Source organism: Haemaphysalis longicornis, unplaced genomic scaffold (assembly GCF_048455015.1).
Source record: "Haemaphysalis longicornis isolate Haplotype H1 unplaced genomic scaffold, Haemaphysalis longicornis Haplotype H1 scaffold_8, whole genome shotgun sequence".
In the NCBI taxonomy this organism is placed as follows: domain Eukaryota; kingdom Metazoa; phylum Arthropoda; class Arachnida; order Ixodida; family Ixodidae; genus Haemaphysalis; species Haemaphysalis longicornis.
The window spans coordinates 154971801-154987355 of NW_027526445.1; the positions used below are offsets into that span (position 1 = coordinate 154971801).

The following is a 15555-nucleotide window of genomic DNA, read 5'->3' on the forward strand; positions in this document are numbered from 1 at the left end:
CTCTTCTCCAACTTCCCTAACGGTAGATGTGCGAGCCATCCACCCGCAAGATGGCTTGTTCTTCTTCTTCTTCGCAACAAAACGCTGAAAATTCGCCTCGGTATCTCTTGATGCCATGCAAGGGAGTGCGGGGATGTGACGTGACGAAATTTTGAAATAAATTAATAAACGGAGAGAAAAAAAAATGCATCGGCAAATCTAGCTAGGGGCAGAATCGCAAACGGTACGAGCACGGCAGCGGAGACCGTAAACATCCGAACACGACGGGTCGGTCCCTGGTGACCGGCGCCCCCGGGGGACAAGAGCAGGGAGACGGTACCGGTCGTCATCGGGATCCGCAGACCTCTCCAGTGGTGCAGCCCCGTTCGCTAAGCCTAAACTGCGCTGACTCTGACAAGCGAAAGAAAGAAACAAAAAGCTTCGCTGCGAGAGAGTCTCTTCCCCCGTCTCGGATGAGTCTCAACGCCTTCTTCGTGCCGTCCGAGTAAAAAAGAAAAAAGGGGAGTTAAAATTCTTGACAAGGACGTCTTCCCTCAACTGAGCACGAGAAACGAATATAAAAGAGTGAGCGAGTAAAGGTGCGAGATATCTGGGTGTCTTCGGGGACAGCCGCTCCCCCGGTTTTCGGGTTTCACCGACGGCATGCCAAGACTGGGGCAGACGGCTTTGTCTGCTTGCGGCTTTCGGACAGGACAGTCGACAATTGGTTGCGTGCGGCAGTGGGTGTAGATGGAGAGAAGACAAGGCGGAAACGGAACGTCGGCGCATTTGTGCGTTGAGGTAATGCGAGTGATCTCTGAAGCGGCATAAAATAGAACTTCAGTTTCTCTTTTCGTTTTCAGTCTTAAGACCCCCGTGCCCAGAGCTGTGATGAGGCCGCGCAGTCACGCCTTGAGACTTCACGCAGTCACGCGTGCCTTGGTGAAATTTTGACCGAGTGCGTGTGGACGCAGTGAATGAAAGGGCCATATCGCTTCACTTGCGCACATCCTAGACAGCTGTATGCTTTGAAATTGTCCGAGTATTCAGAAAGGCCCTTTACCCATGTCTAACAAACTACACTTAGTACATGCACACTTTCCGTGTGCTGCTACATTATAAGTGTGTTTTTGAACACATTCTTAACTACCAACAACAACAACAAAAGCAAAAGGGGGGGGGGGGGGGGGGGAGAGAGAAAGAGTTCAGGGATTAGTTTTATATATTCCCGCTTTGCTTTTCACCTGGACATTGCATATTAAAAAAAAAAAAAAAAAGCACGTTTTGAGGTAGTGACATTAAAATACTGGCTCATACACACAAAAAGAAATTGGCACAATGTCTCGGCGAAATTACGTGGTCATTACAACTTGCTACAAGTGGCCTCCAAGTTTCAGTTTCAGGCTGCGAAGCTACGCCTGCGATGCAATGAGCGTTAAAGCGGGGGGCTAGATTAAACATGCGCTGAGATCTTGTACATGCAGCCAGCACCCTTCGGTCACTGCTGGCGTAAGGCACGCACCGACACATTCCCGCAGGGAACTGTTAACAATGGTAGCATTCTCTGACATAGTATTCCCTCAACTTTTGAAGCAGGACGTAATTGCAGACGGAATGCACAATACTGAGGAACAATGTGAACAAATTTTAAAAATTTATTAAAATTCCTGTCCTAGAAAACTCGCAGAATTAGGACGACATATTTCTACATAAGCCAAGCATTCCCTTCCGTATCGAATCATGCATTTGAAGTAGTGATGTCGAAGACACCATCTTCACAACATTCACCTAGCTCAACCAAGTTTTAAAAAATGCACGAAATAACAGCTGCTACGTCAGTACTTAGAGATCACCTTATGACAAGATTTACAATAGAATTCGGAGCACTTTGTCTCGCTCTTAAATCTACTATAAGCTGTGCAACTCATTATGTAGGTTTGGCTATAATTATTTTCTTTTTCAATTACTGCAGCGGTGTATTTACTCTCAGTGACACCGACGAGTGGGAAATACCACCAAAGAAACATGCGACACGCCTCGCCTTACAAGAATGAACTAGAGAGGAGCATTGGCCCTTTCGTCCTCTGCTGCTTCGACAGCAACCACGTCCGGTCTCCGGTTTCATACCGGTCGATAAGAGGTTAAGACACTGCGACACCGAGCCACGTTACCTGATGTAGGCCGTCTTGTCGTTGTACGAGCTGCACACGGGATTGCCCTCCAGGATGAGCTCCTGCACAGACGCCATGCCCTTCATGCTGTCCAGCTCGCTCATCTTGGGGATCTGCGATTTACAGAGGGAGAGGGGGAAGGGGTTGAGAGAGATCAGCACACACACACGAACACTGCCACCCTACAAGTGTTTGCCTGTATAGATTGATAATGTTGCTGTGCTGCTGCGACCTGCATAACATGCTTTTCTCATGAGAAGAAGAAGAAAAAAAAAAAAAAAAATGAAATACAGTGACGCCTCACAGAGTTCCTCGCACTGCCCCAGACTTTAGAGACACAACTTTGAGGAGAGCACTGGGACAAGTGCGTGTGCAGGGATGCCACAGCCCCACCGGCAACGCCGCCTCACGCCACCCACCTTGTTGTTGGCCAGGTTCAGCGACCGCAGCTGCTTGCACGCACTGTGGAGCGGGCTGAGGGGGTACAGCGTCAGCAGCTTGTTGTCCGACAGGTCCAGCGTTTGAACCTGGTCGCAGGGAGAGAAAAATGATCGACACCTGTTCAGCCTGTTGTCCCCCACAATTCACACAGTGTCCAAAGATGGCAAAACGCTGCTTTTGAATGAAGCCCTCTCCTCTGCCATTTGATGCAACAGAAAAAGCTAATGCACATCCCAGCTTAAAAGGACCACACAGAAAGGCCTCAAATGTTCCCCAGCTGAGGCATCTTTCGAGGCTCTGAAGCAAAGTGCACCACTAAATGCTCCCAAGCCTCTTTCGCCTCTGCCACCAGCCTCGCTACGGTAGTTCGTTACATGGACAACCAAGTTCCCGGGTAAGCTTGACAGAAGGGGATTCGCCCTCCTTCTCGTCACCTCGGGGATGTTGTCGACGATGATCTTGACGGCCACGGACAGGATGCTGGTGCGGTTGAGGGGGATGTACAGGTTCAGCTCCTTCAGGGCCGGCTCCGCATGGAAGCTGGACAGGTTCAGGTGCGAGTTCACGGGGTCGTACCGCTTGCTCATCACCATCTGGGGAGAAAGAAGAAGGAGAGGGGCGGGCGTCCTCTTTAGCACTAAAGTCAAGCACCACACGTTGCCACTGCAGCGCGTTTTCACGAGCCACCCCATTCACTGTCGTATCGTATTTCTCGTCTGTGCACTAATCTTCAGCAATCGTACGAATGCAGTTTGAAGTCTCCGCTGTATTCCTTCCCTTTGTTTTCTTGAACACGCGGCGCAAAGTCCGCTAATGTTTGTTATTTTTGTCTGCATTGAACTGCTCATGTACCACTCCCTTTCAATACTCCTGAGGCCGTGATGAGGGTATCTTGAAGAAATAAATAGCCAGTTAGTACAAGAGTCAGAAACACACACCCACCAAAGCACAAAAGAAGAAGGTGGGAGTGGGGTAAGGTGCTTTCTACTTTGAAAGAGTACAAGGCTGTGCCAGCTATTGTCTAAAAGGGGTGAACCCAACAGATTACGCAGTACCAGGCCACAACTATACCCGACTCAAGAAAAAAAAAAAAGGGGGGGGGGGGGGGGACATCTCACTGTAAAATACCCCCAAATTTGCGTTCAACTTTGACAAAAGGAAAGGCTAAAACAAACCGATTTTGAGGAAAGGGCAATAAAAAAAATTGCCACATACTGCAATTAAAAAAAAAATCCCAAGAAAAATCACAAGGAGATTTCATATATCAAGAACATGCATTGCAGTATTACAATAAAAAATGTGCTGGATTTGCTACGCTAGTAACTGCAGCATCGGGCAAGGAGTGCCCAGAAAAGGCGTCTACAAGGTCATAGAACATGGCCATATGGACAATTTAAATATATGAGGTCATAAAGCACAGCGAACACACTTTCAGCTTGGCGCCACATCATGCACAGCGGAGCTGACTGAAAGGACCTGCTCTACAAACAACCTTTCCTGCTGTCGAAACAAACTGCATCTAGGGTCGTAATGCATCAAGCACAAATGTACGAGCTCAAAATAGGTCGCACACAGAGTGAACCAGCTGTCCCTGCAATCATAAGTTGGAATTAAGTTTTTTTTTCTGCACTTATTTTTAAATTCTACAGGCACTACTGACATTTGCTGTGATCAACCGATTAAGCATTCATTTCCTTACAGCAACAGCTTACAGACCTCTGTTTTTTATCTTAAAACAACAACAAAAAGGAGGCTTGGGCCACAAAGCTGGCTATGGGCAATAACGCAATGCAACTTGGGGTGACAAAACAAAGAAATACAAAGGTCTCTTCCCACGTCTGGCACACACCAGTGCCTTCTTTCCCTTTAGCTAACCGTCTTTGACTGCCGGGCCTACTTCAAACAATGTGCTACAATAACGCCATCTGCAGGGTAGATGACATAGGAAGTGTGATTGCATGTAGACGACGGCTGTTTGAACAACAGGTACAAAATAAATAAAGCAACGAGAAGACTGTGAAACCTTACTGCATTTTACTAGCAAAAAATAGACACGGACGAAGAAGAAGTACACAGGACACTCGCTAGTAACTGTGTACTGTTACTAGCGAGTGTCCTGTGTGCTTCCTCTTCGTCCGTGTCTATTTTTCGCTAGTAAAATGCAGTCAGATAACCAACTAGCCCAACTTTATGCCTTAACTGTGGAACCTTCTTTCTTCCTCATTTCTGCGTCTATGCAAGGCTTCGAAGGTTTCGGCTGCTAAGCCTACTTTCGTGGGCCCAGCTGTCAGCGTGTACCCCCCACTCACCTTGAGGTTGGGGAGGATTTCGTCGTCTAGGCTCACAGTTGGCATTTCGGAACCTTTGATTGTTATGGCCATCTGCAAAGAACAAACAAAGGGCATGACGCGTAAGGCCCAACACGACTCTCTCTGACAACAAGAGAAGTTTTCTAGTAGCCCACCAGCCAAGGCAAGAGATCCCCAGGAATACCGTATTTACTCGCGTAATCCTCGCACTCGCGTAATCCTCCCACCCCTAATGTGAGCCACTAAAACTTGGATTTTTTGGTTCCTCGCATAATCCTCGCACCCCCAACTTTGCAGCGGCGAAAGTTGCCTGCTCGCGAAACCCGCATGGAGCACGCGCTCTCCAACGCGCGCCCTCCCCTGCCGCTTCTCCGTTCGGCGGAGAGCGCTGTGTATCCAAGGCCATCCAGGCGCCCCAACAACCTGCATGGCTACTCCCTAACAGGCGCCCTAACACGCTACTCGCACTGTACTTGAGCCGGTTTCGCGTGCGCGCAACTAGACTGCGTTCGCGCAGCCCGCTGTCGTGTCGCCGTCGTGGTCCCGTCGTTGAGCAGCAGCAGTCAGTGAGTCACTCGCGTCAGTGGTGGATATCTCGCTGCCATTTTGAGAACTTTTTGATCTCTTTGTTTTGTGCTTGGTGTCGCTTCGCCATGGGGAAGAACGCCAGCTACATTGCCGCTTTCAAATTGAAAACGATAGAGTACGCGATCGAACACTGCAGCCGCGCCGCAGGCAGGCACTTCGGCGTCACCGACATCAACGTGCGTTACTGGAGTAGGGCGCGCACGTGACGCCGACGAGATAGGGCGCGCGCCAGAAAGCAATGGCGGCAATTTCATGAACGCTGATCGACGGGAGACTGTTTACGTTGTAAATAATAAAATAAAAAGAAATAGCTGCTGTTGGCAACACTGAGCTTACATATACAAAAAACGACCGCTACATTTAGCGGGACTGGCAGAAGGCAAATTGGCAACACTGTGCACCGGATTTTTTTTCCCCGCATAATTCTCGCACCCCTATCTTCGCATTGACTTTTCTGAAAAAAAAAAGTGCGAGGATTATGCGAGTAAATACGGTACCTATTTCAGCCACAATGTTGCTCTCTAACATAGAAGTCAGCGAGAGAGAGAGAGAGAGAGAGAGAGAGAGAGAGAGAGAGAGAGAGAGAGAGAGAAGCATCTTTTCTTGTCTCAATTCCTTGCCACAACCCCCGCCTCATTGGTTGATTCCACACAAAACAGATACAGGGTACAAAGCACTGCCTGTTCTCAATGAAACCAAGGCTACAACTGTGATTTAGGACGTACTTCATTTTTCATTCTTCTTTAAACACTGTATGCCACATCTTAGAAGATAATGCGACTTTTTTTTTGTCAGCTTCGCCCTCATTCATGAATTAAGTCTATATATTAGCAAACAGACACTAAACAGCTGACAAAAAAAAAAAGAAAAAAAAAAGAAAAGAAACCATAAGCAATGGAAGAGCACATAAACAAGAGGTTACCAGTACATATTGGCTTTATAAGTTGCCCTGCACTCTGCTGGTTGCACACAAATGACTCCTTGCATTTGAAGTGAGCCAAATTAACAATGCCACAAGTCACCTCATACAAATAAAAAACTTGTAGATAAGCTGGTTCGTGACTGTGGTAAAAAAGAAAAGGGCGCTAAGCTGACGAGGACAAAGAACGAAACAAGCGACATTTTCAGGCGTCTACTTCCAAACATATTCTTTTTTTTACCGTAAGGTCTAAGCAACCGGGCAAGATCTCACTTCCAAAGTTGCTTAGCAACCCCCACAACTTCCCTCTAGCTGACTCGACAACACAGTGTGTCTCCAACACGCGAGTGTTAATTCTTATTAGGTTCATCTAGTTTTGTCCACTAACACTTGCAAAATAAAATAGCAGCCAACACAATGAGCTACCAGTATATTGTCATAGTGTTACTATGCTGTCGTAAAGCACCGACCTTGAAGCCAGAAGGCGTGTCGATGGTCTTGTTGAGGCTGCGCACGGCCGACGCGGACGCGGCGCTGTTGAGGAAGAAGATGGCGTTGGAGCCATCAAACTGGAACTGCAGTGGAAGAAAGAGAAAAGAGCAGCCGCATGAGGGACAAAGAACGCTCGCGCCGAAAAATGATCCGAGCTACTACAGTCGCACACGCCACTGGGCCTTACATTGAAAGGAATAAGCGGGCCATTCATCCGCGCCTTGATCTCTCTCAGGATGAAGTCCTTGCCGAACTTCTTCCCCTGAGGAATCTGGAACGTGGTCAAGAAAGAAAGAGCAGTCGGTCAGCTGGTGCAGGTGCTCCTTCACACTTTATTTTCTGTCGGTCTTGGAAGGACTATAAACCAGGAAGGTGCACTCACCAGGACCTTGTACCACATGGGCTCGTTGCTCCTGTTTTGGACGTGTGGTGGCACGTACACGTCCCGACCTGCGTGGTAGAGATGGAGAGGAATAAAGGAAGCCTGTCAGCACAAACAAGAATCAAAGACAACACACACTCAGCACGCACCACGGCAGAACAATACGGAACTGTCCACCTCAAGTAGTGTAACCACGAAAAGCAACTTACACGTCACGCAATTTTTATCTGCAAGCCTACTTCTGGATGAAGGAACGAGAGAGAGAAAGCTTAAAACAAACTCAAACAAGCAGAGCCTTCTATGCTAATTGACAGCACAAGTTGTGGCTTTGGATAGTTCGTTCCCAGGCTTTGATTTTTTCAGCCCTTTCAGCTCCGATTTTTTTTTCATTTGAATCAAAACAATGTTTTCTGTGTGTTTTCCTAAATTTTAGAGTCCCGTAAGCCCACAAACACAACCTAGAGATAGAAATGCAAGCATTAGCAGATTTATGAATGAAGGAATTAATAAGGACATCTGGCAATTAAGAATTTTAAGCATAGCAGACATCACTTTTTCCTAAACGTTATGACAACACGAACCAACAAACAAAAAATGAGCTTCACAAAAGCGCACGTATTTAGAGATTCGCAAGAATGGGAATAAAGCTGAGACTGCCATTTTTTTTTCAGCCTCAATGTCGTAATTTCAACTTCACTGGAGCTTTTCCTTTTTTGTAGCGTGTAGCTGCACTAAAATGAAACGAGTGAAGTCAATTCCAATAGGCATCACTGCAGAACAATTCGTTAAAAAACCAGCAGTTTTGGTTTCCGTTCTCTATGCGCTAGAGCAACTTTTACGTGATGGCATCAATTGACACCACCAGGGCCAAAAGCGTTAATTAAGGGGCCATGGAGACGAAATGCAAGTGTAGTTCATTAAAAAGATTGCTTCGATACCAATTTTATCGCGAGCGCCAAACAAATAATCGCGATATTAAAGAAAGACCAGGAAGCGGGGGCAACTCCCCCAGACACTTTCCAGAGACTTTTGTACAATGTCACAGAACCCTGTTTACGCGACTGGCGACCGGTGACCCAAGGCACCCCCAAGAAACGTGACCATTGTATTGTACTTCTACTTCCGTTTGACCACATCTCTTCAATACTAACTTGTGGCTAACACATTGATAACTGTTTTTAGAGCTGGCCTAAATTCCATTGCTCCTGCCCGCATTACATCACTGTTGCACTAAAATCGAAACATTTCCAACATTTCTGGCATATCACCGGAGAAAAAGAAGAAAAGAACTTTTTTTGTGGATGGAATGGAGCCGCCAAGCAAGTTTCCAGGGGCTTGTTCTTTCGAATTGAACAAAGTAGTACCTTGCATCCGTGGGACTTTCAAAAAGCAGCGCTAAAGACAACACAAAGCGACTTTGTAGTACTTACTGGAGCTGGCTGCAAAAAGAAATGACGCACGCTGTGAACAAAGGCCTACTATTAAGATCAAGACTCTCAATTCAGCCTCGACAAAGGGGGTTGCGATGATGCATTGCGCCATGCGCTACTAAACTCCTTCAAGACTGATCACTTCCCACCTCTCCAACTTTGAGTTGCCCTTCTTCCAACTGTCCTCATCTCGTGCCTGCTTCTTTTTTTATTAGCACTACGTAAGTGACGGCGCGCAAACTCAAAACAATTTCGGGGTGGAAGAGCAAATAAATAGCGCAGAAAACGGATGTCACAAACCATACATCCAGTTCACTCTGCAAACAGAAAAAACGTCAAGTTCCTGGCCCTGCCACTTTTCCCCGCAAGAATGAACACTCCGCATTGGGAAGTCTTGTGACCTCTAATCGGGCGACAAGGTCGCATGCGGTCACTACGGCACAGGAGCCCCGCCATTGTTCTTTACAAGAAACTAATAAAGTTGGGGTCCGTGTTTAACACGGAAAAAAAAAAAAAAAAAAAAAAAAAGAAAAAGAAACAACTGGCAATTTCAGCATTTCTTTTTAACTGGTTTTTCAGTCCCCTTAAAAAGACAGAGGAGAAAACAAAATGCCCAGGTGCAACACGTTTGTGCGCTATTCCACGGGCCACCTAATCGAAACTAGCACCAAAAGCCTTTTTAACTCATTAATACTCGTGCTACACGAGCGTTTCGAGGGCCTTTGAGTCAAATGCATTTTACTCAAATGACACCTTCTAGCTGCTACACAGCATTTTCCAAAGGCCTTTGGTCAAAATGCCATTTGAGTCAGAGGAGCACGACAACTGACCTTTGAGAGTCTCAAAGGCCTTTAAAATGCGAACGGTCGTACTCTTGGGGGCAGTTTCTGCAGGCCGTAATTGCAAAAACAATTATGTACGAGTAAAGATTTGGCTTTAAAGTGCACATGCTTGTAGATAGTTACCAATTTGATCGCTAATAACCGTTTTTTTTTTATATTAAATTTATAATTAAATTTTTGTCCATAAGAAAACTGGGCAGCAGTAGCGACAGCAAAACATGGTAGGTGAACACGGAAACTCCTTCCAGTTTGAATGGCACTTGACTGAAATGTCCCTTCAAGCGCTCGTGTAGCACAGGTATTAAATTGGCTTCAAGGCACACTCCCAGAGGAGATTCCTGGGCGGTGAAAGAGAACGCCAAGAGAGTGCCGCTCACCTCCCCTCCTGTCGGCCATTCCCCCTCTCCTCTTCCGGTTGTGGTTGTACGATCCGTAGGGCTTACTGCGAAAAGGAATCGAGGAGGACAGTTTCAGGCGTGCCAAAGGAACCCTGGGACGCCACTGTGTGAAGTGACAAAGGAAGAGAGAAACCTGAAAGTAGCGCGCCCCCCGTAAAATGCTTCGCGATTCAGCAATGGGCTAGGCTTAGTCAGGAAACAAACCTTTTATGCTAAAGGAAAATAAAGCAACCCCTGTCTTTTCAGGGCCCAAGGGAACACTGTATTGGCACAGTCTTTAAATCTTCGTAATAAAAGCATGCACGGCCACAGTTGTAACACCACTTCGGATTTGAAAGACAGGCAAGCAAGTGCATGCCCTTAGCGCTATTTAGACTTTTCCAAACGAGGCAACCGTACCCAACTACAGCGAAATTCACGAGCTGCGCGGAAGAAGTTTGTTGTCATGAATTTGACCCTCAAAAATTAAAACTGACAGAAAACGTGGGAGCTTCACTTTCACGTAGCAACCCCCAATCCTTCAAAAGCAGGCTGTTTCATCCTGCTTTTACTGCAATTCCATTTTTACCCTTGCTATCCTTGCACAAACCCGCGACAACGCTGCTATGCATCACACCAGAAACTGGGGTGCAATTTTGTCTCGTTACTGTAGCGAGGCAGAAATTGAAGGAGACAAGTGTAGTAATAGGGGAGTACGTAGGGATTAATAAAAGGCATACTTGTGCCTCAAGGACTAAATGAAGTCACCGTTCGCCTTCACCTCCTGCCACTACTGTGGAATCAGTATTCTCCTACAAGGGAATGTGGCTTGCGGTATCTTTTTCTTCACGTGCTGCACATGGCAACATGGCCTGTATGCAGCTTATTTCATGTTAGTGACATTACCTCTGCCATCAAACAATGGCACCCCCACATACCAAAGGCAGTGGGCACAGAGAGCAGTTTCATGTGAAATTGACGACGTTACAATAATGACAGCAAGTGCTCAGGTGTGTATTAATTTGAATCAAACCATACATTCTAATTTCTGCCGGCACCAGAATTAAGTTGAAGCGAAACGGTTCAGAGGAAGTTATTCACTCGGAAGGGATTTGCACATTAGCTTTCTAGGTGACTTGGGAAACCGGATGCATTTCATTGTCGTAGAAATTTCCGTTAGCATCTGACCGTACCGCGACAGCCGTTTGCTATGCTTCTTCGGAGCTTCACAAAAGAGCTAACGCTCTCGACTTTTGCCGCAAATAAAGGATTACTTGAGTTGGAACTCCAGGGTTCGTACGAGCTTCAAAAGCAAAAATTCAAGGGTTTTCAAGGACCAGAAAACACATTTTCAAGGCCGCCGTCTAATGTTTTATCTGCGATTATTTACAACTTTTTCAACACAGTGCGAAATTTCGTTATTGCCCAATACCCAAGCACATTAGTGCACATTTAGATAGGCGCTAACGGGTTCGTGAATGCTCCCCCAGTTTCATTTTTTATTTGACAGCTGGCATTTAGAGGTCTTTCTTTTTTCTTGGTGTTTTGCTGAGGCTGTTTGATTTCAAAACTTCATAATGTTGCCTGCATCTTCTGCTTTGTCAGCAAGAATATGAGCTGAAATTAAATCAGCAAGTGTTGCTGCAAGGCAGGAATAACTATGTACACGTCCACCATTTGCACGTAAAAGCAAACGCAGATGGAGCGTATGAGGCACAGCAAACATGCAATGAGCGGCCGTCCACAGACTAAATAGAACATGCAAGATAGAGAAGAGAAGCTGGCCTTTACTGGATTGTATCATGACATGGATTCTATTGAGGAATGCTGTTCACAATGTTGACTCGTAATAATGACAATCCACCAAACTCGTAATTTCATGCAATACACTGAAACTTGATTGTTACAATGTTTCTTTACATTTTTAACACCTAAAATCCACGACAAACACTATAAACTCTTGTGAAAAGATAGGGCCATTGGTTCTCTCCAGAAAAATCAAGGGTTTTCAAGGACCCTTTAAAAATTCCAGGACTTTCCAGGCCTTGAAATTGACACTTCTAAATTCAAGGGTTTTCAAGGTTTTCAAGGACCTGTGCGAACCCTGGAACTCTGCGAGGCAGCCGCAAATCACGCAGTCTACGGGTTCCTTTCGTGGCTTCCTCAGCCGCACTGCCGTTAACTAACGCCTTGCAAGACATACTACAGACACCTGCGAGACGTAGGTGCTTCACTACTCACAATCGGTTGCGCATGTGGTCGGGAAGGTTGCCCCCTCCACCCTGCATGTCGATGTCCCCGTCGGTGTCCTGGAACCTCGCCCGGTCGTTCCCATCTCGACGACCTGCGAAAAAGCAGGGCAACGCACACTGACTTGATTTGCACATGCGGCCAGTCTACCCCTTCAGGATAGGTCCACTGTTCCATAAGAGCCGCTTTCGCTGCTGCAATTTCGTACCTACATAGTCATTGGAAAGAACACAAACATTTTGAGACAGGTACCTTCACACTTATGGCCTCGTAACAAGTAAAACCGTCAGCTTCACAACCTATGGCAAAAAAAAAAAAAAAAAAAACGCAGCTTCTTTTATCTTGTGCTTCAGTGAAAATGTCCTCCTGTAAGAATTGAAGGGCTGCTGTAACACCCAAATCCATTATTACACTTTAAAGGGCTCGTGCGTTCTTTGCTTCTATAACAGGCAAGAGAAAGTGAACAGAAAAAAAGATCCTGAACTTTTGCGGTGGTACGCACGTCATTACAAACTGAAGTATTTTCAGTCCTTTCGTCTTTGTTTTTGCAAGTTTGTGCCTCCATATATGCAGACAAAAAAAAAGTACTGCTCTATTGTTCTAACACAATGGTTCTACAAAAAAATATTTGTGCACAGGGCATCTGTGCATGCAGACATGAAGGTCACTGCAAGTTTATCCATGTCTGGGGCATAAATTTTGTTTAAGTTCTGGGTTTTACGCCTTATTTTAAACATCCAGAAGACACACACCACACGTGCTTGTAACATGCTCTAAAAAATTTAAAAATCTGGCTTTTATTAATGTGTCTTATAAATTGAATCTTGTTTAATTTTTAAAACCATACAACCAGCATAATCAGCATCTTCTGAGACGTAAAAAAGCTTTTGCACAGGTAATGGTCAGCAAAAAACTGGCAATAATGTGAATCAACTTCTTTCTCTCTCTCTATCTCCAGTTGACTTTAAGCAAAGAACTGGTGCCTGGAAGCAACAGTTTCAAAATTCAGGCCAAGTTTGCTATCACTTTACATGTAAGTCAGCATCTTTCTCCTCTTACAAACACCCGCTAGGCAAAAGAGTACGAAGCTACCCAAAAAAATTGTTAGGGAAACCTAGCTCATGGTCTGGGACAGCATTGTTCATCATGCCATGCCATCGGAGAAGCTCCTTGGAGTTTAATAGGGATTGAAAAGCCCAAGACTCCAATGCTGCATGAAACCTGTTGCAGTTTCTCATACTTTCGATTTTCGGCAACTTCGATTTACTTTGGTGAAGTCCTAAGCTATCCACGCAGTCAGCAGACACTGGAAAGCATCTGTCATGAAATACGTTGGATGCGTTTTGGGTAACAAATTTTCATGCCTGCATGCCTCATAATTAGGGAGAAATGGAAACTTAGATAGAAAAAATTGTTGTACATAACCATGATCACTTCGGCTGCAAAAAAGAGAGTATGATGGGCCCACACACAAGTAAAAATTGCTGATCTCATCACTATTTTGAAGAAGCTGGCAGCCAGCAGAGGTGACTGGTAAATACACACAAGCACTACACAGTACGCATACGCAAAGAAGTGAAACAAAAAATTGAGAGGTACAGACTGTATCCTACTATGAGAGGATAGACACAGTTCAAGTCTGTTGCCCAACAGTAGTCATATGCTGCTGACCCATGCTGTAGGTCAAATATGACATCAATAGTGAAGATCCTAATTTCCTCCAATGAGTCAAAGATACGACAGTCCGGAGGTCAGGGACGGTTCAATACATTGTATCAACGTCACCGCAGTCGCCAAACATACGAAGATAGCTACGGCGCCTGTTTGCTTTCAAGTCTGATCTCTCGATAAACTGCGCGCGACGGCCTAGATGAGTGAGTCATCACTTTTTACTGAGGAAAGCACGTTGGAAGGGGCATACTTACCAAAACTCACGTGGCTTCCACCAGATCCCCGGAACTTCGGGCGGTTGTAGCGCTTGATGATGGGAGCGCCAAATCCGCCTCGGTTCCCAACCCGGCCTCCGCCACCGCCGCGATTGTTACCACGGCCACGGTTGGGACCACGGTCACCGCCGCGGTCGTCATGGCCTGCGGTTCGCAGCACAGAGATTCCTCCATGCAAAAACTACCACCACGTTTGCATGGCCGAAGCAAGCAAAATTGCACCATGCACGATAAAGGAGACGCAGCGTGGCTTGCTTAAACTACATAAGACACACGATTAAGAAAGTATAAGTACCCCTCAAACAAAATTATACATGTCGTTGTTTGTACCACGAGATTTTAAAATATTTGCATCGATCTTTCCCTAACGAAAACAGAATAAGACCCAGCTGGTACTGTTTCGCGCCGATAGGCCTAATTTAGCACTCACCGTAGAAACCTTGGCCACGGCCTCCTCTTGCAGACATTGTGAAGTGAGATAACAAAATACGTGGCTCTCACTTTTTATGCAGAGCGTAATATCACAAATAAATTGTCTTTTTGAAAATACACGTGCGTTTACAAGAGAGTCCGTAGCACAGACCGCGGAAACACCACACGTTACAAAACACTCACTGGCTGCGGTTGGCTATTGGCTATTTGCAGTCGACGACTACTATAAAAGTTGACTAACTTTGAAATCGAAACCGAATCTGAAATCACTTTTATGCTTTTTTTGGTTCTGTCTGTCGGAGTGAGAAACTATATGGGACATTTATTTTACTTTTTATTTATCAATAGGGGAAAGTTAGCGTCTGTTGAAAACTTAATAAACTGCTGACTGGGTTATTCTAGGAGTCTTCGATTTGGCTGCACTCGCTGCACTCATTCAGGTAGTGCAGCACTCGGCTCTTCGATTTTCGAGTGCAGCGAGCGGCGCCTGCACTATTTTCTCCGATTTACCGACGGTGCAGAGAGTGCAGGATGAGTTCACAACTTTCCCTGCACCTCCCAGGTATAGTGCCTAGAATATTCTAGGCACTATATCCCAGGGAGGAGGTGCAGAAGCCGACGACAGAAGTGCAGGACTGGTTCCGCAGTGCCGGCGCCTGAACTCATGCAGAAAGTGCAGGCCAAATCGAAGAGACCTTCTATTCCAAACGTGTCAGGTTATAGCCTACTATATTTACTAAGCCCGCTCGAACAGTTAAATTTTTATGTATAAATGCCACCGCCTCTAGTGTGCTGAAATGAGGCTATGGGCGCCGTAATCCCGTATATCCTAGCTGGCATTGGTTTGGCTACCGCACTGCTATTAGGTCGCAAATTTGTATTTGTCCTTTGTTATCTACTCCAATAACTCCATAAAACCAAACAAAATACATAAAAATACTTCAAATAAGAAATAGGCAAAAATTAGACTGGATTGAGTTGGCTAGCCCTGTACGGA

At 45.8% G+C, this 15555-nt stretch overlaps 1 protein-coding gene across 1 annotated transcript in view; it reads right to left on the reverse strand.

Moving 5' to 3' along the window:
* The window catches only part of LOC144149404 (nuclear RNA export factor 1-like), a 36878-nt gene extending 22123 nt beyond the window's left edge, over positions 1–14755 (reverse strand). Inside the window, exons 1-11 of the mRNA XM_077680964.1 lie at positions 14557–14755; positions 14106–14270; positions 12172–12274; positions 9931–9995; positions 7282–7349; positions 7087–7170; positions 6878–6982; positions 4901–4972; positions 3026–3184; positions 2570–2677; positions 2151–2263 (exon numbers count right to left, since the gene is read on the reverse strand). Coding sequence (XP_077537090.1) covers positions 2151–2263; positions 2570–2677; positions 3026–3184; positions 4901–4972; positions 6878–6982; positions 7087–7170; positions 7282–7349; positions 9931–9995; positions 12172–12274; positions 14106–14270; positions 14557–14593 — 1079 coding nt within the window. The 5' untranslated portion in view covers positions 14594–14755. The remainder of the gene's footprint in view (positions 1–2150; positions 2264–2569; positions 2678–3025; positions 3185–4900; positions 4973–6877; positions 6983–7086; positions 7171–7281; positions 7350–9930; positions 9996–12171; positions 12275–14105; positions 14271–14556) is intronic.
* Between the last annotated feature and the right edge of the window lie 800 nt (positions 14756–15555).